Raw genomic sequence first — 24,464 nt, 5'->3', positions numbered from 1 at the left:
CGGACAACGGGTGTTCAGGTGGGGGGGCTGGGAGGTGAAGGTAGCGAATGCCAGCGTGTATACTTTGGCTCCAATGTGGAAGGAGCAATCTTAAATGCAATAAAATCTAATGCTTCCAGTGATATCAGAAGAATTGCTCTGAGTGCACGATTAGTACGCTCTTGCCTAAATACACAAACTTAATAACCAAATAACATAGTAACTTTCCTATGTCCTTCAGATAATAAGTATTTTAAAGTATATTTTTAACAACTGGTGCTTTTTTAATTAGCATTTTAGAAGCAGTGTGAATGTGTATCACTTACATTTTTGATTTTAACACTGTTATATTGAAATATAGCCCCTAACAAAAAAGCCCAGAAATAACGCTCTTCCAAGTGTAAAACAGGACTCAGTAGTTTTCTTATTGTATTAACCTGCATGCCATTGCACAAAAATATTTTAAAGAGCTATAATATACAAAGAATAATATTTGAAACTATTGCTATTTAATAAAAAACTCAAATACATTATTTTAGAAATCAGAAATAAGAACAGTTCACATATTCTCAGCTCTGCACTAAACTATTAGTTTTAAGAAATCATCACCTGAAGGCTGGACAACACCGTTAATATTGTTGTGGCTGGTGTTTTGTTCCTTCGGTACCTCACTGCGACTGGGAGCGGGTGCACTGACCACTGCGGATGCAGCGAAGTGGGCACTGGCTGAATCAAGTGTTTTCGACATACAGTCAGAGGTGCTTGAGCCCTGTTGGGGGGGGGGGGGGAGGAGGGGGAGGGAAAGGGGAAGAAGAGGGAAGGGGGGGGAAGTTTTTATTTATAATTACGCAAGTACAAGACAAAAATACCATGTTACGATCAATACAGTGCAAAACTACCAGCAATCAAATAAATGGATGCATCTTCTACAGCAGAAATATTTCCACGTCAAGTCTTATTATACATATCCTCCTGAAAAGTTGAAGATTAGTCTCCAAATAAATGCTGAGTAAGTCTTGGCCAGCTCACCCGTCAATGCAAACGGTATCTTAGAACGGTGTATCAATTTAATGCTGCGTTTGAGCAGTTTCCTCTAGGAAAATAACTATGACAGAAGTTTCCTTCTCTCTCTTCTGTGTTTGCCCAGCAAATATGCTGCAACTGCAAGTCTACAGAATTTTTGGTATTTATGGCATACTGTCACCCCATGGAGTAATTTTTGCTACAGCATAACTGTCTGCTTGATTCTGGAAGTTTACATCTGCTAATAGGCCAGGTCCCCCGACAGAGCGTTACGTCCCGATTACAAAGTTCGGTCATACGCCCCGTAAGGACACATCATCTGAGGGTTTCAGTCTGCCACTCCAATTTATTTTAGCTGAGATGATAAATAGATGTTGATGAACAGATTCCCATAGATGTTCAAAGTCTCTTAAAAATTCAAAATCTGACTATTCTGTTTAAATATTGCAATTTTGTGTTTTATAGAAAGTGAAATCAATAACCACCAATACAGAAGGATTAACCCAAGAAAACTTTTTTTTTTTTTTTTGGGGGGGGGGGGGGGGGAACACCACTTGCAGCCAGACACAGAGCGAGCGCTCACAGTACGTGTGCATGTGAGGGGGGGTTCCTAGTAAGAGACAACAGCGTCTCGATTTCCTTAGTAACAAAATACCAGACAACTAAGTGTGCCAGAAAACACACGTTCTTCTCTCACTCGGTATTACACAGGAAGGATGCGATTCATCTAGGAGGTGAAGTAGTACCACCACTGGGGGCCACGACAGAAAGGCAATCAAAATACGTCAGGCTGTCTTTGTCCTCTCAGAAACCACCAGCTTTCGGCACTCATTCAAACCTTAGCTCATAACAGAGCATGTTACTTCATAAAGTAATTTTAACAAACAAGTCTCTTCAGAGCATGTCTACAGAGGAGTATAAAAACAGTGAAAATAGTATGTATTTACAGAGTATTGACTAACCCTGTGGATACCGCTAACCTTAAAACACAAAGTCTCTTACTCAACTTTAAGATCTATGTCATGGCTGTACTTAAAGAGAGATTTTAAAAAGTTTTAAAAAAGGTTTCGATGTTGAATGAAAATATCTTCTCATTCTGCAAAGAAAGAAAAAAGAAAAAGCTCAAGATATTCATAGCGCCCAGAGCACAAATTACCTTCCAGGTACTAGATATCAAATGGAAAAAACATCTGGACCAAAACCCGTTCCATATTAACTCTAAAATTCATTGTATTTATTGAAGCGTTATATTTAGCTTGTAACAGAGACGAACACAATAAGCAGAAGGGAAGGGAGCGTTTACTAAAGCAGAAGATACAAGCATGTGCAAATATTTTAAACGTGCATTACCTGTGCTTTTGGATGCGTCTGCTGTGAGGAATGCTGAGATTGCTGTTTCTGCTGAAGCTGAGCAAGTTGTTGCTTCTGCATTTGAACTAACTGCTGTTGATGTGTCTGAAATTGCTCCTCTGTGATCCCCCCTGTTACTACAGAAAAAAAAGCGAAGCCGCTGTTAAATGGGCCTGCACGAGACAGAAACATCTAAAGTGTAAGCATGGACTAATGCCGAGTAACAAGTGGGTGAAAACAAGATATCAGTTGTGTTTTAGATGCTTCCATGGATCTTCATAAACTCCTTCGTAAAGGACAGGTCAAGCTAAATGTGTTAGCTTCGTTTTTCATCATAAAAATCAACTTATAACAAAAGAATTCATAGCTGTCACTGCTTTTAAGAAGCTTCCATCTTTGGCATTTTTCTCTCCCGTAGCTGTGTCCATCTTTTTTGTTAATTATATGTCAAATGAAGCTCTGTCATGGCCACACCAACCAGATAAATAAGTAAAGGATCCTTTGTAAAGGATGTTAACAGCAAAAGCTTATTCATTTGTGAAAACGTGGAAAATGAACTAATCCTCACTTGAAAGGGAGAGAAATTAATATACAATGGCAAAAATAATCTTCAGGTCTAAAACGTAATACATTTGCGAGTATCACAAAGCATTGCTTATGCTTACTTAGCAAGTCCAGTTTGACCTTCCAACTTCACACACTTTTTTTTGAAGGAAATGCTTAAGTTTCACCTGAACAGTATTTTCTACCCTATCAATTTTTTTAAATGAAGTAGGAGTTTAAGACTGACATAATACATTTGTCCATTTGTGAGAAAATCTGTTTGCAATCCCAGTAGTATCATATTCCCCAAAGTGAAGGGCAAAGTCAGAAAAGCTGGTTTCGATTCCGTTTTTTTGTTTTTTTTTAAAAACAAGAAACAGCACATATGATAAACTGAAAATACCGTCAAGTCTTTGATGGTAAACCTGAATTTTGTCTATGCTAATCTGAGAACAAAGTTCTTTCATGAGCAAGTAAAGAGAGAATTCGCTTTTTGAAGATTCCCGTTTTACCATTTTTCCCCAAAGATTCCCATTCCCAATACATTTTAGCATTTTATTCTGAACTATATTTTTCAAAGGTTAATTTGTCATTCATCTAAAATATCTCGATTCCGCAGGAACATCATCTTATCAAAATACATCAAGGTAACAATAAAAAAAAAAAAAAGAGTATTCTGTCTTTCAGGGTCTGGCTCTTTCATTTATTAGATGGAATACTCCCAGCTGTGCAGAAACTCTGCTTCCAATAAATGCCAAAAGGAAAACTGATTACTTGGAAGTTAGCACTGAAGCTTCTCTTAAGCATATTAAAAGGGCACTTAAATCAAATTTTTAAGTTCTGAGCTAACAAATTCCAGAATACGACTTTGGGTCTATTATAAAAGCGTTTTAAAACATGCTTGCATGGCATGAAGAAACACCTAAAAAGCATTTAGCCGTAAGTAGCTATTAATTGGCTGCAATGAAATGGTATCGGACGAGACTCAAAGGTATACTGCTGTAGGAACTATGAAGACAGAACAGCCCCACTATCAGACCATCCTCAAATTAAGAGCTAGCCTCTGCATCAATCTCCCTTCCTTCTCCATTTGACACAGACCACGATGTCATGAAACCCTGTTTCAAGGTGCAAGGAAGATCAGGGTAATAACGTAATAATTGTCTCTCTGCCTTTCAGTACTTATCACCTGATACTTATTCAGTAGCCAGACCGAACTCAACTTTAGCCTGTTATACAGCAGATGATGTTCATCGTTACATTTAAGTATCATTTGCTTCTGCCAAGGTAACAACTGCAGAGTCCTAGAGGAGATCAAACTTCTGCCACCTTCCAAAGCAGTCTTTAAGGTCACTGTTAAGTGCAAGTGTTCTGATATTTTTTTGCAAAGGACTCAAATTTTAGCAAAATTTTAATTTCCAATTTCAGGGTCTTCCTAGTAGTATTTCAATGCAGTTAGACAATCGGAAAGCACAGAAACTCAATGTGAAATTAGTCTCCACTCTTAGGTAGTTTCGGTTTAGATTACTATGTCACTTCTCTAAGGATTTGAAGGCTTTAATCAAAGATCATCTTTCAGGCTGCTCCCAAATAATCTAATTCAATAACCTAATTACCTCTGCATTGTATTTCACTCTAGAAAAAAAAAATACTTCTGTAAAAGACAAAAGCTCACTCCATCAGCAAGTTTCTTCAACTGAGAAGGCCATCGGCTGCAGCTCTCGTCTGCATGGAGGGACACAGGTACTAAACAGGTAACTGTGCGAGCGGGCCCCGGCCAGTGGCAGCTGAAGCAGACTGGAAGCCAAATACAACATACTGAGTGCAGCGTACTTTGCTAACGCTTTTGCCTGAAACCTACTTCTACCTTCAGTCCCAGAAATGACCCGAGCTGCATTCAACACTCACTCTAGGAACTAAGCAAAGCAGTTAGGAATTAGCTTGCTGTCATAAGCAGTACTATGCATCAGACTCCTGATAACTTCTTCCTCCACCATTCATCCTGCTCGTCTCCCGTTTCCCTATGGTTTAACCGATTTTAGAGTAAACGGAATCCTTTCAAAGGTGTCATTCCCAAGGAGGCGAACCTGCTTTTCTAGATATAGCACACAAGACTACAAAATAGCTTACACGACTGATCAAAGGGGTCAGTCAGACTGTTTCAGCGACAGTGACATCTCTTAAGAGTTCCTCAAATTCAGTTCCCTCATTTGCAGTTACTACAACATGGGCAAGAGAACAATTTAGTTTGAAACAGTGGCTCTTTATTCATACACTGGTTCAGCACGCTCCAGAGAAGACCTGTCATACATTTATTTATTTTTAAATAAAGCTTCTTTTTCTGTCAGTACAATGCCTAGCATTTGAGGAAATACCGAAACAACAGTTGCTTTCTTAATACAAGTGAAAGTGTAATGCAGAAGTTAAATATTCTCATGCACTGAAAACTAAACCAAGCTACCCCAACTCTTCTCTCAGCTGAAGAAGCAATCTTTCCAAAAATCAATGTACTTAACAACTGTCATCCTTTCCTCTAGAGCTCACAGATAAATCTGTTACAAAATTAAGCGCTTTCAACAATTACCTCCCATACAGGATCATGTTAGTAGATACAGTGACAGTACCCGTGCTGATTTACTGCCCAACCAGTCTTCGACCATCCCTTCTAAAATTTCCTTACTATTTACCAAGAAGTAAATCTAAACCAGCAGTGCCTCTCGTTGGCTCAATTGCTATTTGGTGAACGATTCTGCAAGTATTGCGTGTGATCCTTTACCGGAACGACAGGATCTGTTCTGTAATCTAAATCTGAAAAGAAAGTCTTCCATAACCATGCATTTCTCTGCATAATGTACTATATTATGAAATACTGAGTGAATTCTGTTCTCATACAAATGTAATCTTCAGGCAGATTCCCAAGATTTATCTAACAGATTCCCAGGGTTATATATCAATTTTCTTTATTTATTTTTCTTCCTTATAGTCTCTCCCATCACTAAAACGTTTCTTTCTCCACCTTTTCCTTTAGTTCCCTTTCCCTAACAGGGCAAAGCCTAAGGACATGAGTGCTATTTCACATGATTTTATCACGTGTGTTTAATTTAACACGTAGCATGAGCGATTCCGTTTTTGTTCCTGTTGACGGGATTTCTTGAACCAGTGTGCAAGCGTTGGCATTTTTTTCTTACGTCTACACAGTTTCCAACCTAAGAGAAGGGCGCCCGGTCACTGAACACACTCCTTAAGCATAGCTCTCATTTTTGTTTGCTATTTATGGGCCATCTGTCCCCTAGCTATGCAAGTTCTCTTCCAGTGGCGTTTTCTTCTTCATTTGTACTAAAACCATGCATGGAGATTTCACAAATCTCTTCAACTTTTTTCTTTCACTTAGTTAACTACTATAAAACAAACACACCAGCTTCCATCCCAGGATGTTCCCCTAATTCTTTAGGTAGACTCCGTCCTCAGAAAAAAAATCGTCTTTCCAAAAACAGCACAAGCACTGGAGGCCCTCAACATTTTACGTTTATTCAATCATAGTTCATTCATTCAAATAGAAATGCTGCCGTACTACTTGCTTTCATTATGTAAAGAACTATCAGCAACTTCTTTGTTCCCCACAGCTGCTTCTTTTTTCCCCCCCCCCCATGTCCTTAACTCCGACAAGTAGTTTTCACTTGTTTTCTGCATTTGCTCTAAGAGCAGATCTCTCAGCGATAATCCCATCACACAGAACTGCCCCCCTCTGCTACACGTGCAACTCCCCAGGCATTTACGTTCCTCACAAAAACTTACAGAAAACATCTTTGCACATTTGCCTGTTCCCTCCATACACTAGAAAGTGTTCTTGTGCAAAGCTTTTCATGAGAGAAAGAATATAAAGGTTGCAATGACTATAGTTAAAAATAAATTATGGGGTAAAAATAAACCATGTGTGAAAAATATTAGGCTGTAAGAAATATTCCGTGCATACATCAGTACTATACTGATACTATGAAATAAGTTAATGATGACTCTTTTAAAACTATAATTCAAAGAAAATTGCCTTTGTCTTCAGGAAATTTAGTTTCTATACAGGAATTTCTACACAGGGTTGTTATTAAATTCCCAATCTTGCAACTGACGTTAAGAGAGACAGACCGTTACGCAGCCATATAAAGTTAATTACAGGATTCAGGATCAGCCTATTATCTAATTATCCTGTTTCACAATACCAAGCTCTACCCATGCAAGAGAGTGGGAGAATATTCAGGTGCCTGTTGATGCTTGGTAAGAGATGTCTTTTGGCATATCCCCAATTAATCAGCATTTAAAGAAGTGTACATTCTTTCACTAGTATAAAAAAGTTACAATGTTAAAAATTATGTAATTAAAGCTCCTAATACATGAAGCAAGATTGCTGACTTAAGCTTTTTCGGTTCTGGGAGGTTTTATTCCAACTTTAGCATAGCTTCTATATCCAACACAAAAAAAAGGGTGGGAGGGAGGTCTACAAAGATCAGGATAACACTGCATATATTTTATATTTGTGTGAAGATACTACAAGAAATTTTTTTTTATATAAAGCCATTTATATCTCAACTGCTGTCTTGCTCATCTGGAGCAATCAGTTCGTACATCTAAATGGTAAAAGACAGCTGAGCCTGCTATGAAGAGCTCGAGATCACCTTTAAAAGGAACAAAAAATTTAATCACTCTTCATCTATGGCTGCTGATTTTACGACAATCCTCATAGCACACTCAGCAAGATTTTGACTCTTACCTAAAGCACTGCCTTTGACTTCTACCATTTACATTATACTTCCTAAATGCACAGCTGCAGTAGATATACCACAGCTCTAGTGCAAGAGGATACAGAAACAAATATAGAATAATTACCTATGTGTAAACAGAAAAAGCGTTATGCTTTTTAAAATACAGTGTCCGCAGTGGTCTAAGATACAGCCCACAAAAATCCGATATTTTATACGTATCAAATTGGAGTCTGATGAATAGCAGCATCTATTAGGATTATACTTTATTACCTGCCTCTCCCTGTTCCTACGGGATGACCTGGTAAACGATTGCCTTGATCAGCTCCACAACCCCTCTGTGCTGCTGTCTCAGCCCATGAGTGTGCAGTGTAGACTAGGGAATACACCGTAACCAACAGATGCCAAACACATGGCTTTCTTGGGGCAAATAACTTCTTTAGTACGTGTCATTGTGGAACACGTGGCTGACAAACGTTTTCTACTTTAAAAGGTTGAAGTTAGGCATATCACCAGCATTTGTCAAACGCAAAGCGAAAAACTATTCTTCCAGCCTTGGACATCAGAGGTAGCAGCTGCATGAGAGGTAATGTTCAGAGGCAGAGGTTTACGCCACATTGCTATTTTATAGATCCTGAATACTGACAAAGTTTCTCAGCAGACTCAGGATGCTAATTAATTACACTATGGTGGAATACACCCCAACATTTGGGGGCAGAGGCTCATCAACTGTGATACCAGATGAAGATACATAACATGATCCACTTAAGAGAAACTCTGCAACACGAAAGGTTAGCTTTTTGATACCTGGTTAAAGTGAGAGAGACAGGGAAATAAGGTGTTAAAGTGGTAGAGCAAGTCTCCAGAGGAGTTCAACATGTTTTTCTTCTCTCCAGAGAAGAGATGTTTTGAGACAAGACTTTCTGGAAAGTACACTTGAACAAGTAAAACGAGCACTCTATAACAGAGTGAATTCAGAGCACTGTTTTGGAATCCTTATGCCCCAATTGGTACATGTAATGCAGTCATTTATAGAGAGAAGCCACCACAAGCCCTAACTCAGCTCTGAGCTAACGCGAAAGCAAGTCAACTCCAGACCAACTGCCATTCATCCACATGAGTCGAGTGGCATTAATCCTACAGCTCCCTGAGCAGCACCCCAGGCCTAGAAACTACTGTGCCAGAAATGGATCAACATTTGCACGTGTCTCAAAGAGCAGGTCAGGAATTTCACAGAAGGTGCATCAAAGTTCTGACCGTGACAGGTATCAACAGCAAACACTGTTTTCCAATTTCTTCATGCCAGCTCCATTTGTTTACTAGCTCAGTACAGAGATGTTTTCGGGGAGGGTGGCGGCGTGGGGACAACACAAACCAAAAACCCTCACTTTCTTTTCACATTTATAAAGACCATTCCCCTCTCAAATGAAGTTAAACCAATAAATGTCTTTAAGACTCAATGCTTATGTGTATAAGCAACCCCTAAATACTGCGTTGGATAATACAGATTTTGCTTGTATCTGGCACTTTATCAAGGTTCAGTACTAAAGCTGAAATTAAAGCAGGGAGAAGCAGACCGTTTGTGGAAAAATTCGGCATCTAAGAAAATCAAAAATAACTAGCTTGTATCTTTGGCATCTTCACCAATCACTACAGAAGATGGTATCAGACCAGACCCAAGGAGAACACTGGAATTTAATATTTTAAGTTCCATAAGAATTCAAATCCTTGCCTACCTGATATGCCATTCTTGCTGGTGTTCAATAAAGCTACAGATGCTGCAGAAACTCTTTTATTATTCACAGTCTGCCCTGGTTTCCTTGAGGTACATTCTTCACTATCACTGTCCTGTAGATTTAGTAGCCTTGGCTGAAAACACTGCAGTCGACATGATCTGATATTGCTTAGTATTTCAGAAAGGGACAGTCTGTTTTCACAATGTTTATTGGAAGCATTGGTCCGTGAAAAATTAGAAGAAAAGTCTAAAGTCTGGGAAGAGCTTGAAAAACTATTCAGCATTTCCGGGTCAATCTGTCTCAAGACAGGATCATGCTCTGTAGATATTCGGTCCATTAAAACCCTGATTAAAGGGAACAACAAAAAAAAAATTAGTTAAACTACCTCTTTCTAATACTCTTACACTTCAAAAGAAACAAAGTGTAAAGATAAAGCAACTTTACCTTCCACCCCTGCCAACTCGTCTTCTTGCAAATCCTATACATCTCCTTGGAATTGTAAGGGTTGTAAGGCAATGCCTGAACCTCAGCTTGTCCAATTCTACCAATTCTGGATTTTCATATGAAGAGTTAGTTTGGTCCAAACGAGGCTGCAGAGGAAAAGGAAAAGGCAATTTTGCACTAATTTAGAGTGTATGCTTTGGTCAAGCTAGACTACCCATACTACATGATTTAATACATATGGGCTACATTACAGTATTAAAAACGCTGAAAATGCACAAATAAGTATCACTTGACTAATATACTCAGATCATAAAAGAATTTGGATGTTTTTGGGGGGGGGGGAGGGAAGGTATGAATTTTGTGCAGCAGGATATCCCCTTCCCTTGATTATACATGGAACAAACAAAACAAAAAACCATGAAACAGCACCAACCAAAACACAAAACAAATGCGAATCAATTCGGTCTACTAATAAGCACATAAAACTGTCCTACTCAGACAGGAAAAGGTCCATCTGGCCTGGTATCTGTTGGCTGATAACGGCTAGTTTGGTCATTTAACAAAAGCTATAAGACACAGGGCCTACAGAGTGATTCTTTCCTTGCTCCAGCCTCTGAGCTTCAGGCTATTAGTAGCCTAAGGATTGCCTGAAGGAAAGGCTGCGTGCTGACTATCTTTTACAGCCAGGCCGCACGAATTTGTCTATCCCTTTAGTGAGGGTCAGTAGCAGAAGAGGTTTTTGTCTATAGAAATAAGTTTATTAAAAAATAATCAGTAGAAATCTAAGAGTATATGCACAACTCCTCTGCTAAAAAAGACAACGTCTAATTTTAGGTAGGAGAGTACTTTTAATGCTTTTTGTGACAAAGAAGTTAACAAGAAGGCCCATTCACTTATTCGGGATCCCACTGAATTACCAGCTGTACAAAAGCAAAGTGACAGTTCCCAACTCGGAGAGCTTACAACTCAAGTGAGTAAGTATTCTCGAAAGCAGTTCTGAAATTCACAGTTTAGCTTTGCTCGGGAATCACCTATTGCCAAAGGTAACAGGAGCCGATTCTAACGGCCTTTGTGCTGGTACATAATATTCAATTACCAGATGCTGAGAATGTGTTTGCTGGTGCATAGCTTGCTACCTTAGGGCATTTTTTACTAGTCCACGAAAATACTATTATAAACTCAAAACTGTATAATCTTTACAGGTGAAACTGTTGTGTACGTTCTGAAATACTTCATAATTGGTAATTAATATTAATCAATTTCCATGAACAGGTTAAACCTGTACAGCGGTAAATAATGCTGTAGATCAAAATCAAATTTAAAGAGTTACATGATTAAAACTCAAATGGCTTCAGAAGTTAAAAACTGTCAGAAAACACCTAAACCCACCCCAGGCCCCAAAGATTTCTTGGGGGGGGGGGGGGGGGTAAGTTCCCAAACTGTTTTGACTGTTTGCAGTTGTAATTTTTATTCCTAACTAATCATGGAACAGCGTACTGTGAAGAAACCAAACACAGGAAGATGTTAAGTGCTGCATGCGTTGGAAAATAAACCGTTTTTTTAAAGCCGATTTTATTTTGCTCACCTTATTTGAAAGGCTAACATCAAGCCTGTTAAATAACCTGACTCTAAACAATAACAGAAAAGAATCAAATATGAGATTCCAGTCATCTCAACTTCTTCTGGCCAAAGGCTGAACTCCCGCAGACTAAGAAAAAAAAGTCCCATATGCATAAAGTCAAAGCAATCAAGTCAGAAGCTTCACCTAAACCCCTGGAGCTAAGCAGAACCCTTGACTAGGTGAGCGGGCAACAACAAAAAACCCCCACTTCACTAACTAAGAGAACAAGCAAGCTAGGAGGCCATGCAAAAATTGCATGGTAAGCCTACAAACTAGTATCTTAAATAACCCGCTGGTACATCTCCAAAAAGCCAAAGGATACTTAAAGTAATGACATATTTTTCAAGAGATCTAGTAGTAGAGCAGAAACACATGCTATAATCCAGGTACTCTACAGAGTGTTTTGACTTCTGAAGCAACCTACCGAGCAACTGATTTTTCTACTGAATTACAAGTAGCCTTAATGACTATACAATTATCTAAGTATTTTGTCACCTAACTAACTTCACCAGTCCTCTAACGAGGCAAACAAAGCAAAACTAAGCCCGTTACAGTATTGCGTTCATCTTTGCTAGTTCTCTGCAGCCAGCAGCTCCCAAGCTCTAAGCATGTGCTGGGTTTAAAAATAAATAAATAAATAAATTAGTTCTGAGATAATGACAGGACATCTCTAATTAGGCTCAGTTCTCTGCTCACTGCTGCAATCTCAACCAAATGTTTTTCCAATATATTTAACAGCTTGCACCAGTTTCAAAATAAGATTTTTTCTTTCATGTCAAAAATTTAATGCCTTAAACTTCTCTGCTTCGATAGCAGATTTGACTCAAGGCCCCAGTAGGTTTTCTCAGCAGCTCTGGCCACTGAGAAAACTAGCAGCTAACAAGCTGTACAAGGTGGGGAAAAGGATCTGCCAGTAAAACTTGGGGCAGCTGGGGGCACTATGTTCTCGGTGGTGGCTGACCTGGACTCCTGCCAGTGCATTATATTATTTTGAGGTAATCATAAATGGACAGCACAGACAGCAAAACTCTCGTAAAACTCAATGGTTTTCTTTGTATTCACCAAGTGAGCAAAGCTTTGGCGTTAGGTCAATTAAAAAAAGAAAGAAAAAAACACCAGTAAACTCAACAACAGATAGTCTTACAGCATAATACTGGCATCCTGCTCTTCTTCTGAAAGCACAAGGTCCATCAGGATCATTTTCTTCTTCTGCTTCCGATACAGGTGAAGGTACCTAGTCCAGAAAGCAAAGACATTTTTCCAACTGCTACATTTATATTTGAAAGAAGTGTTTTTAAGTGACTTTAAAGGCACCACTAGTGAGGTACAGCATTACCTCTTTTTGAGTGTACTTGATTTTACATTTTATTTTAAAAAGCTAATTAAGTTGACAGGTTTTTTCATTCATATTTAAAAGAGATCATAAAAAAAGCAATATATGTTAATGCCTTTAAAAATAGGGTTTGTTTTTTTTTTTAAACTCCCATGCTTTTGTCTAAGCAACTAGAGCATAACTGTTGCAAAGACCATCTGTAGATGCCTTTCCCCTGCCCCTTTAAAGAGGGTACCAGAAAGTATTTACATATTTTAAAAAGCACTAAATAACTGTGAAGAAAGATTTTCTATTATGTTTGATAACATGCTAATTTGAGATCAGTATTCTTGGACATGCAGTAGAAAAATTCCTTCAAATGAAAGCTTCTCTGAAACATAGCTCACAAAAAAAACAAAACAAGCGAATAGCTTATGCAAGGGTCTTTTATATCAAAATATCTAACACAATTACTTTCCATCTGCTATCAAAAGTCCAAATGAGAAGCTTTCAAGGTGGACTAAGTTACAGGTAATTTAATTTTCCACCTTTTGCAAGTCAGAATTTTGTAACAAAACGTTACCTGTGGGAATTCATCTTCATCTGAACTGTGGAAGTCGTACTGCTTAATATCACTCTTATTGACAACAGGCAAGGGCTCAGTAGAAGGCTGTTGGGGAGTTACCACACACTCTAATTTAGGTTTCTTTAGATACTTCTTCTTTTGACGTACAACATCTGACACCTCCTCCTTCAGAGATGAATGATGAGGATGCTGTTCGTGAAAAAAACAAAAAAAATTTGAATAAATAAAGTACGTAATTTATTAAGTCATATTTCCTCCTTTCATGCTTTAGAAAGAAATGAGGGCTTGTCTTTCAAAGCCTTTTAATGCACAGTGTCTGCAGACTACTTCAGATAGATAATGAAAAAAGCAGTTTATTCAAAGCATCGTAAAAACCCAGAACTTTACCCTGTGACTGCCTTTACAGCTACTTATTAATAAACAAAAACTTATGCCTTCAACTACATGACTAGATAAAGTAAGTCCCATCCTTTGTAGCAAATACAGTATGTACTGTAATGGGACATTTTATTCCCGTTACTTTCTGAATTCTCACTTTTCTAAGTCAAGGACTTGCAGTTTTCTTAACCTAGACTTTCTTCTGAACGAATGTCAGAAGTTACATTTAGTGTTTCTCACATTGTTTATATTTTTAAAAGGCTTTAATGCTACTATTTTGCTCTTCCCTCGTAGATTTTGTTAACATTAACCCTCTAGACTAAGCAACTGAGCTGATACTAAAGTGTTCACTTGAATATGGATGGTGTTAGATCTGAAAGCTTTGAAATTTATTTGCAACTTGAAGATTAATTGTAATTGAAAACTGTGCAACTGAAAGTAAAACAAATGCAGTTTTGAAAAAACAGTCTTAAATTTCCTCAAATTACCACTTGTCAATAACCATCTGACTAAAACTAACCTAAGTAATGGTGCTCAGCTTCCTAACAGGAGATGTGCAAGCTAAGGCAAAATAAAATCCCTGCAAGAGAATCAAGGTAAATGGACTTGTATTTAATTTAGTGACCACTAGGTGTCGCAGATGTTAAATAAAAACTTCAAGAGGTCTTTACCAACCTTTAGTCTTTACTTCCAAGCATTTTATGACAGTAACTAGTATTCCAAGTCACTTCTCCAAAACACATCTTAATTCAAATTTGCATGATTAGACTACAGTAACAGCCACTCAGTCACAAGGATGCAAATGAAAACCAATAAACTTATGGTTGATACAATATCACAAATGATTCAAATAATTTTAAAAGTCTAAGAAATCACTAAATAAAAACAAGTTATTTGTTTATTTAGGTTTGCTGCAGACATTTCATATAGCATGCCTCTGCCTAGACTTTCTGCTATAAATCACTTCATTTCTGTCATGCTCATCATCTGCATTACGTACACATCAAAAACAAAACAAACCAAACAGGCTCGCCACTTACTCTGGACTAAGAAAACAAATTAAATCTTGTGTACTTAAAATGCAAGATGACACCGCTGCAGTTTTCTTTTCATGCTAAATAATTTTCTTTGAGAGTTCAACAAGAGAGGTGTTTAAATGTCTGGGGCAGGGGGTGGATGGAGAGTTGTTTGCTTTTTAAAGTATAGCTCTTTGCTTTGCTACACCTGGAAATTGCATGGCACGAAGGCATCCTGCTGTCCCTCCCCTCTTATCTCAGCTCCTCCTTTTCCCCCTAACTTTTAACTGATGGCCCTGGCTAGGGGAGGGCTGGAAGGAGACCTGCAAGCAGAATTTCAGTCTCAGAAATAATGAGGAGCTAGAGAGTCCCCCTGCTCCGCTAGAGTATATTTTCCTTCCTGTCACATTAACAATAGAACATCATGCCTTAAGCCTTTTTTTTCTTTCTTTCTTTCTTCCCTCTTTCTTGTTCAGTGACCTCAACTACTACAAATCCTTCTCTCCTGACTTGTCTGTGTTGTATATTTTAGAGATGGGGCTTTTTTTTTTTTTTGGATACATTTAACAGGGAGTTTCAGGTATTTATGCAGTGAGTAGTCCTTCGGTGGAGATTCTCCTACTGATGACAGGAAGAGTCCAACAAAAAGTGAAATATTATTTGCAGTGTCACATATGTTGACTAGGCAAACTATTGCACATCATATCTAACCATGAAGGTTCAGTTTCTAGCTATGAATTATTTTTACACTATTAGCTCGCCAGATGCTACTAACAAGGTCAAATATAAAAATAAAATTAGATACACTGGGCTTATATACAGGAGGAAAAAAAAAGAGGAAGACTTTTGTCAAATAGCACGAAATTTCTTGGAGTACAGCATTCCACAACTTTGCTAGTTTTAGAACGACAAAATAACTAGCACGGGACACATGCAATTCAAGTCTTATCCTTCTGTGCTCATTCTCTCAGTCTTCCATCCCTCGGCAGAAATAAAAGGTTCACAAACTTGTCCAGCTTTTTCTTCGCCCCTGCTGTGTTGGCTACTTTCCTAATACTGACGGACAAGCAGGGGTAGGTATAAAAACTCCTGCTCAATGTTACTGAGAAGCATACTGCCTCAGTAATAACAAGTTACTGCTACAAATTCCAGTCAGTGTTTTTAAAAATATTAGTTGCGTACAGCCTTTTCAGCTGTTGACAAGATGTAACAGTCATATTCTTCTGCCTAGAAATACTACTAGTATAGGATCACTTAAGCAGTTCAGAATAGTTTTCTGGCATTGCTTAGCATTCTAGCCAAATTCCAGTAAAATCCTTTATTTGCAGGACTTTTATCTTTGCACTGAGGTCTAGTCAGTACTCGCGGACATTGTTACCGAAAAAATTAGAGGTCTATTCTCCCAATGAAGGGAAAAGGAAAAACAGTTCACTATACTTCGCAGTTTTACAACGGTCCCGATGTCCATCTAAAGTGTTCGTGTTTATGCCACCTTACACAAAAGACACAGAACTGTGAGAAGGAAAATGAAGACTACTACAATGCTGTTTAAAGAAACAAACGGTGATGTCAGCCAGTCATTCAAAAAAAATTAGGTGGGAAAGTCGTCAAGCATTAAACTACAAGCTCCTGAAGCATGGCAGTCTCCCTTGTCAGTTTTCCAATGCAAATAGCAGCAGCAGTGTATATCCAAAAGAATGATGAAACATGTTAACAACAGTTAGTCAAAAACAACCAAACTACATCACAGAAGACTTAGAGCAGCAGAAAGCTTACCTTAACTTTACATTCTTGAACTTTGTGATGATTTCCATTATGAAGAGTGGATGGAGTTGTGCTCATCTCTTTTTCAGGTCTATTAAGCTTCACTTCATTGAGGATTTCACCTCCATAATCACCCAGATGATACCTTCAAAAAAACAAAAACAAGAAAAGCCTGCATTTCCATCGGCAAATGTTTTGGAAAAAAAAAATACAAAACACGCAATCAAGCTACAAAAAAGCCTTCCATTTTAGCTTTCTGAAGTTTACAGTGATGCCTTCAACCACACACATGCACAAAACATTAGCATGCACAGAGAAATAAATTACAAGAGGCACTGCCAAATCTATTAGAAGAAAATGAAAATCTTTGTTATAAATGACTTTATGCAGATTTAATTTGCCATTTTACCTTTTCTCTACAACTTCTAATGTTAAATGCAATAGTTCTCGTTTTGTTTTCTCTCTTCTCTTGATCATCTCCAAAATTGTTATGGCTCTGCTAAACTCTCTTCTTAATTTCAACATCTTCTCATAAGAAGCTTCATCATTCTTTCGATTCTATTGAAAGATTAATTAAGTTTTAACTCAAAAGCATAACCTGAGAGGCATAAATAGCACTAATTTAGCCAAAAATATTACAAAATGCTCCTGAAAGCAAGAATCATATGAGTACACTTGGAATAAACTTTTCACAAGCATGAGTTATTTGGAAGACAAAGTCATAAGAGCAAAAATAAAATGGATTTTTTTTAAATTAAGTTGAAAAAAAGAACTCTTCAGTCATATTTTCTCCGTATTTTCTCTGCTCAGATTCTGTATCAGTCCAGCAGAATTCTGTCAGAACAAGGTACTCAGGATTCGGTTTCTAAAAGCCTTTTTTCCACCTGGATTCTGCACACAATAAGGTTGAGTGCATTTCTGTACAAAGCCGATGTAAAATAGTGAGTAATTATAGATTTCCTAGTTCAAATCAACTCATGCTACAAGTACAAAACTGAACAAATTACTTCATAGCAAATGGAAGAAAAATTTCCCCCCTTTCACAGAAGGGGAAGTTTATAACCTAGAAAGTCTCTCAGTTACTTACCTGTCTGTGTGTCAGCATCTATAAATTGACATTTGACTTTCTACTTTCTAGAAAATGGACAGATTATAAACCGTCAGTTTTCTATTATCAATTTGTAAACTCACTCTATCATTTAACAAGTTTGAAGTTCAGGTGGGTCACCCAATATTCCAGCTATTAAGAAACAGAACGCTTAAGGCCCTGCAGGATTTAGAATGACAAGTTCAAAAGGACAAGATTTAAACCAACAAAACAACTTTGGCAAGTTACCTTTCTTGTCTGCATCTTCTCAGTTCTCCTCCGAAAGGCAACGTAAGGGTCATTATTAGTAGAGCCATCCCTCTTTTCTTGTTTGATTTGGGGGATGAGAGATGGCCCTCTGCAATTCTTACGCTTTCTTACCCAGTAGTCATATACAGCCTTAATAAGGTAATCATCTTCATTTAGCAGCAACTTAGCTTCTTGAAGCGTTACAAGCTAAAAGAGAAAATTCAAAAGGTGCAATTGAGATGTATGCATGGAGGTGGGAGGAGAAAAAAAGTTACCCCATATCTGTATTTCTTCTAAACCTTCCAGATCAAGTTAATCTTTTTTTAGTACAAGAAAGTAAAAGGAGAAAAAAAAAAGAACTGATCTAAATCAAAGTATTTAAGCCAGTAGTTGTCTCCAACTACAATACAGTTCAACTTCTCTGCATTTTTTCTTCCTTCAGAATCCATCTTCTTCAGCATAATAAGAGATTGCTAACCTAACCTTGTAAAGTCTCTCCAAGATGTGGAGAATACAACATTTAGCCTTTTAACACCTAGCTTCAAACTAAATCGAGGCAGAGCTACAGATCCTGCAATGGATTTTTGACCCCAACAAAACGTCTGTCCCACTCTGAGAAATAATTACATCCATTGCAAGCTTGCCTTTCAGAAACCTATCTTTCAGGTGTATTTTTTGAGCAACTGTTCAATGACACTATTTTACATAGCCCTTGAGACATCAAGTCAAGGTGCAGGTCAACAAAACAAAAAGCCTGCATGGCATGCCAGGACTTTGAACTAAAAAGCCAAGAAACACTAGAACCATCTGTTCTCAACCCTTTGCTTTTCAATCCTCGCAAGATCCTCTTAAATTCTTCTGAAACCAAGCAAACCAAATGGCCACACTGAAAGATTCAGGTTTGATAAACGACCTTTGAAAAGACGCTGTGTCCAAGTTAACAGTACTTTTTCCAAAGAGTTATTTTCATAGCTTTAAGACTCTTCTCCAAACAAAAGGTCTCCTGGAGCACCTCAGCAACTTACTATTAAAATATCGGTACTCTGATGAAATCCAGGAATAAGTACACAGCACATGCCTGCTCCTAAAGCAAGAAAATTAGCCTCTCAGTCTGAACTATAGAGACTGGGGTAAATCTTCCTCTCTTCCACCTGTGGGAAGTGCAACGCATCAAACTCTGAGGCTGTTTATTTGTGGAAATGGCTGAAAAAACATCCTCCTTCTACAAGAGCCCAATCTTAATGGAGGCTTAGCTTTGCTGCCTAGGCCTCCAAGACTCTATGCTTCGCACTTCAACTTCAGCCAACGTCCACTAGTATCGCATGCAACAAAAAAATCTGTATTTGTATGCATGTGAGTTTACAGTTCAAACTATACACCTACCAATCACGGTAAGGTTCCTTCATACCAGTACTGGTGAAACATGATGTTTCAAGTCAGCTTCTTCAGATTACAGTTAGGAATTAGAATTTGAAAGAACATTCCCTCCTTGCCCCCACGTTACAGCTATTTTTCTAAATAAGGTACTGATGCTGACAATTAGACACAGCAATGGGGTTTCGGTATACATCCTTACTCTGTTCATAGGATATTTAAAAAAAAAAAACCCAGACCCCACACATCCCAAAAAACCCCACCAAAAGCTCAGAAATTAAAGGAAGCATCCATTTCTTAACCTAGTATAATACCTGACTAGAACTGGCTTTTTCAAGCCTGTCAACCATTATTTCAAACTGCAACGGCTTGATTTCCATTTTCCGATTTAGTCTGTTCAATAAGGTTTCATCCTCAGAGTCCATATCATAATCTGGCTGTTCGTTGTCCAGATTAAAGGCTGAAACAAAAACACACACACACAAAATGAGATGTTAGTTAAATAGCATATTATGGAAATACAGAAGCACGTAGTTCAATCAAACAAAAACACCAATAAAACTTCAGATTTATTTTAATAATTCACTATAGGTGCAAACTTTAACTCTTTACAAAACACAAAAGCAAAAATGCTCTTTAATGCCATTATAATACAGTCCCTCTACAGTATCATGAGAAGTTTCTGAACAGTTAAGTTCACAATTTTCAGTCCAATCCTAGATTGGAAACAGGTGCCTAAACTGAAGTTGCAATATACTTTCAATTGCACACTTAATTCATTCAGCTAAGCCAGATTCTTAAAATATTTAATAGGGTAAACTTTTTTATAATTGTATAATTGAAACTGTAAAAAGGCTAAACCAATCCTGCTACTCATTCTCTAAAAAGCAACTCAACAGTAGACAGAGCTTGACTCTTTCTCCATACTGTCCAAAAAGTAAGTTCCCTTCTTTATAGCAAAAGTCATGTCGTTGTTTTAGATTGCATAATTCATTCCCTGCACTTATGTCAAGCTTCTAGTCCTTCTAAAAGCAGAAGGAAATTATCATTCGGATAACATAGCAAAACCTAAATTTTTTACAAGAAGTACAAGAAAATCCTGCACAATAGCAAAAATTCATATTATGCATAATTAATATTTTACATTAAAGCTTTGACAATGTGAAATAATTCAGTCAACAAATTACTGCATTAACAGCAGTGAAGACTTGTTAGAATATATTCTATTTGTATTAGACAAGTCAAAGCACTATCACATGTTTATGCTGTAGAGGAAAGACCAGGTCCAAAAAAACTAGGACCAAAAGAATAATGCTAACAAACATCTTTAAAGCGAATCAGAGTGTTCTCTCACACACGGTCTGGACAATCAACTAAAAGGCAGTAAAACTAACACCCTTCTCTCCATATCTTAGACCATGCCAAGACCACTCTTTCTGTATTCCAATGCAACATCAATTAACTAGCTTAAATCACTGCCAGCACTTAAAATAGTCTACTTGGCTTTGCATGGAAATAGATGACACGCTCACAGAACTGGATACAGCAGAGAAGTGCCAGGAAGCAATCCCTTACCGTTTCCAGCTATGAAAGCAGGGGCAGTGCTTGACTGTACTAATTCAGACAACACCACTTAGCCAAAAGGCTTTTCTGGCCAAAGGTACAATATCAACATATGCTAAACTGTATTTCAAAAAGAAATTAGTAATAATAATGTAATATATAATAATATAACTATTCATTAAGTGGAATGACTAACATTAATAATTCAATAATGCAGTTTGCAAGGCAATTTTATTTAAGACATATAACTTAATATTTAAGACATGAGACACTTAAGATGCATCCCCTTTGATAGGGAACATGACCCCCAGCACCCACTCTAACAACCAACAACAGCATACCAGACTCAAACTGCATCTCACAACACTGGGTCCTGCTGCTTCAGCGGCAACCTGTAAGAATCTATCTGAAGTTCTGAGACTAAAAATTCGTATGGAACCATGATTTTTTAAAAACTATTCTGGAAAACCGCATTTAGTCACCAAGCGTAACCACGTAATGGACAGACTCCTACAGTACCTGTGGTGACAGCCACAAGAGCCCATTCCAACAGCTGAACAGCCAGTGAACAGCCAAACATCGCTGCTGGGATCAATGACACCAAGTTGCTGCACAGTATCTTCTGGTCCAGTAAGTTGTGCTCCAATTTATCCTACGGGGCCCTGGCAGAGTCTCTTGGGAGTACTACAGCATTGGCACCGACAGCACATCACTGAGCCATATGCTGCAGACAGGGCGAACCATCCCACCTGCGTTGTGACGTGCACTGGTGTCTCCACTCCACTCTCCAACACTCAAAAACCCTTTTCCTCGATGTGGCTCTGACCACTGTTCATGTCTGGACTGTGTATGTTTGATTGCACCTGTTACTTGCCCGAATTTCAAAACTATTCATAGCTCTCCCAGCCAAGTCCAACCCTGTCAGTTCACACTTCCCCCGCTCCTAGGTAACTATGCCCTACATTACAGATTTTAGTGGAGGGGAAGTGCAATTCGATGACCTCATAAGCATGAGCTGCTACTTTCTCCAAGAAGGAAATTGCAAGAGTTCCTCTGCCCCACGACTATCCCCAGTGCATACAAGAACAACTGCAGTCCTAGTGTGCCCTGCGAAATCACATTCAAGCAACTCTCCTTAAAGTAGACGTCCAAAGTTTTCCAGACAATGTATCTGTGTCATTTTGGAGCACATATCCCAACACAAAGGGAAATCTCTTAATCAAAAAAGTCAGATGTTCAATCACGTTCTCACAGTTGACGTGAGAAGGCAAAGACATCCACAAAAAACCTGAGAAGGTATCGATTGTTTACCTTCGGACAGATGCTGACCTTGCACAAAAACTGTCATCCTGTTAGCTGCCAGCAGGCACATTCAGTAATTCCTTGCAAACAAGATGTTTCAAGGTAAAACTTCTTAAACCACAGTACTAGTGAACAGGAGGATCCCTACGGTAGGGAACAGATGACACTACTCACCCATAAGCAGTGCTCGTAAACTTGCCTTTGTTTTCTGCGATGAGAAATTGAAAGAATTGCTGAAAGTTCTTGCACCAAGCACCTTTCACAATCACCTCACAGGACAAAAGCGGACAGGCCAAGACGAGATGCAACTAGCAGGAGGGACCAGGACTAGCAAGAGGAAAAAATCCAACCATTCCACTGAGAAGCAAGTTAACAGACCAGCTGTTCTCAGGCACTCATTCTGAAGACTAGCAATAAGAAGGTGAGCTCTCCATCTCAAATAAAGGAGGAAGAGACTAAAGACCACTGAAGTGAAAGCATCTAAACTGACCCAATGGCCCACCTCAGCTGAGAGCTGGAGGGTGCTTCTCTCATGCTGTTCGCTCTCCTGCGCAGTCCAGCTCCTCTCCTGGTGTGGCACCCATCAGCCTCCTCCCTTCATCAATTCAAGCCTCTAACCAAGCAGGAAACTACACAGGTTCCCCCCCCAACACCCACACTTCAACAAGCTGAATCATTTGGAGATACACACAATTCACTGTCCCCAAAGAGGCACCAGAGAAACCCTAGATAGTTTCCTGCTAAGTTTGCAAGTTGAGTCAGTTTGCAAAAGTAGCCGGGATGCATCAGGACCAGTTCACAGGCAGTACAAGATATGCAGGGGTGTATGCAACCAGAAGTAGAAAAGGGGGGGGGGGGGAGAAGTAGAGCCTCCCACTTTTGGCTGTTAGATTGGCTCACCTCCTCTTGTGAATATGTCAAGTCCACCTAAATTCATAACATAGCGCTAAACTATTAGCTGATAAAGCCTCAGCTCTATGAGCAGTCATTTTGCAAATTCATTGATAACAAAAGAACTGTGTGTGGGGGGGGGGGGCGGGGAGGTTAAGACCATCCCCCTGAATTTCAATTCCACACAAATATTTTGACAAATAATCAAAATACCAACATATGGAAGATAACTTTTTCCTGGGAAGTACACATTGGCTACCTTATCTTAAAGAAATCTAGTCTAATTTTCTTCTACATAAAGACACAGGTATTGTGAAAACAGAAATAGTAGCCTATATCATGTATCACACTTTTAGCAACGCTTTAGACACCATTTGTCATGACCTGCAGTTATCAATAGCTCATTACCAATGAAAGGGGATTTATATGGAGGCTGTGTGATAATGGAGTGGAAGCGGTAAGTAATTCCTGCAGACCACCTGCAGTCTCAATGCAGACAGGAAGGCCACGAAGCCTCAGCAACCTCCCGGAAATCTACAAGTCTGGAAATGTAAGGTTACATATATAGGGTTGCTCCCCCAACCCCTTCTCTCCAACCTCCTGCATGGAATCAGAGAGTTAATTCATCAACACTGAGCTGGCTTGCCTCAGCTCTGGGGAGATACTCAGGGAAGTGTCCTCCTTCACTGAGGTCTGCTCTTTGAAACACACTTCAGTGACATCCTTAACCACCGTTTTGTGCTGTTTTCCCAAATACAGAGTGAACAGTCAAGTATCTGCAGCCAGTTCCAGAAAAAGCCACTTTTTATCCTGGAGCTAGTCTTTAGCTCCAGGCAGCTTGCTGGCTTCTACATTCATCACAAGACACAGGTGGTTTATGTATCCTGTGATATAACCATCCATCACAACCTTTTGTTTCTGCCCCACTATAGCAACAAACACAACTGTTCATTCATGCCTGCAAGAATTAGCAAAGAACAAGACTAAGTCACAGAAAGCCCTGTATTTCAGATGACTATCAACCAGCACTTTAAGCATACCAATCTGCTAGTCCATGCAGCTAAAAGTGGACCATCCATATCCATTCCTCCTGGCAATTCTTGGGAGCTTCACGTGGTCAGCTAATAATTGTCCAAAACTTCTGTCATTCTCCACATTGCAGGATTCTGCAGTGCCCTGGTGGAAAGAAGGGCCTTGACGATCCCAGCAGTAACCTTGTCTCATGTGAACGCTCAGAACCTGTTGGCTTGCTACGAGCTGCTGCAAAGCCAACAGTCTACTTCGCAACAGCCACTCCTGACGGCAGGAACTTGCACAAAGGCATTTCTTCTGTTTATACTGAGCCCCTCCAGGAACTCAGCTGATATTAACTTAAGGTAGATTTACTTCAACTTTAACCCAAATTACATTAGGGTTAAATTAACTAAATTTAGCTACTTAAATTAAGGCTGTGGTTCCATAGTCACTTTAAGCTGACATACACGGGTTACCATTG

General features: G+C 38.8%; 1 protein-coding gene across 1 annotated transcript in view; it reads right to left on the bottom strand.

Moving 5' to 3' along the window:
* EPC2 (enhancer of polycomb homolog 2) overlaps positions 1 to 24,464 on the bottom strand; it is a 52,141-nt gene that overhangs the window by 4,129 nt on the left and 23,548 nt on the right. Inside the window, exons 3-12 of the mRNA XM_068949344.1 lie at positions 19,528 to 19,673; positions 17,840 to 18,046; positions 16,913 to 17,061; positions 16,516 to 16,648; positions 13,343 to 13,534; positions 12,592 to 12,681; positions 9,827 to 9,972; positions 9,383 to 9,726; positions 2,353 to 2,489; positions 589 to 748 (exon numbers count right to left, since the gene is read on the bottom strand). Coding sequence (XP_068805445.1) covers positions 589 to 748; positions 2,353 to 2,489; positions 9,383 to 9,726; positions 9,827 to 9,972; positions 12,592 to 12,681; positions 13,343 to 13,534; positions 16,516 to 16,648; positions 16,913 to 17,061; positions 17,840 to 18,046; positions 19,528 to 19,673 — 1,704 coding nt within the window. The remainder of the gene's footprint in view (positions 1 to 588; positions 749 to 2,352; positions 2,490 to 9,382; positions 9,727 to 9,826; positions 9,973 to 12,591; positions 12,682 to 13,342; positions 13,535 to 16,515; positions 16,649 to 16,912; positions 17,062 to 17,839; positions 18,047 to 19,527; positions 19,674 to 24,464) is intronic.

The sequence above is a fragment of the Struthio camelus genome, chromosome 6 (assembly GCF_040807025.1).
Source record: "Struthio camelus isolate bStrCam1 chromosome 6, bStrCam1.hap1, whole genome shotgun sequence".
Taxonomy (NCBI): Eukaryota; Metazoa; Chordata; class Aves; order Struthioniformes; family Struthionidae; genus Struthio; species Struthio camelus.
Note: the sequence above shows the minus strand (reverse complement) of the source record. Positions and strands in the feature narration are given on the sequence as shown.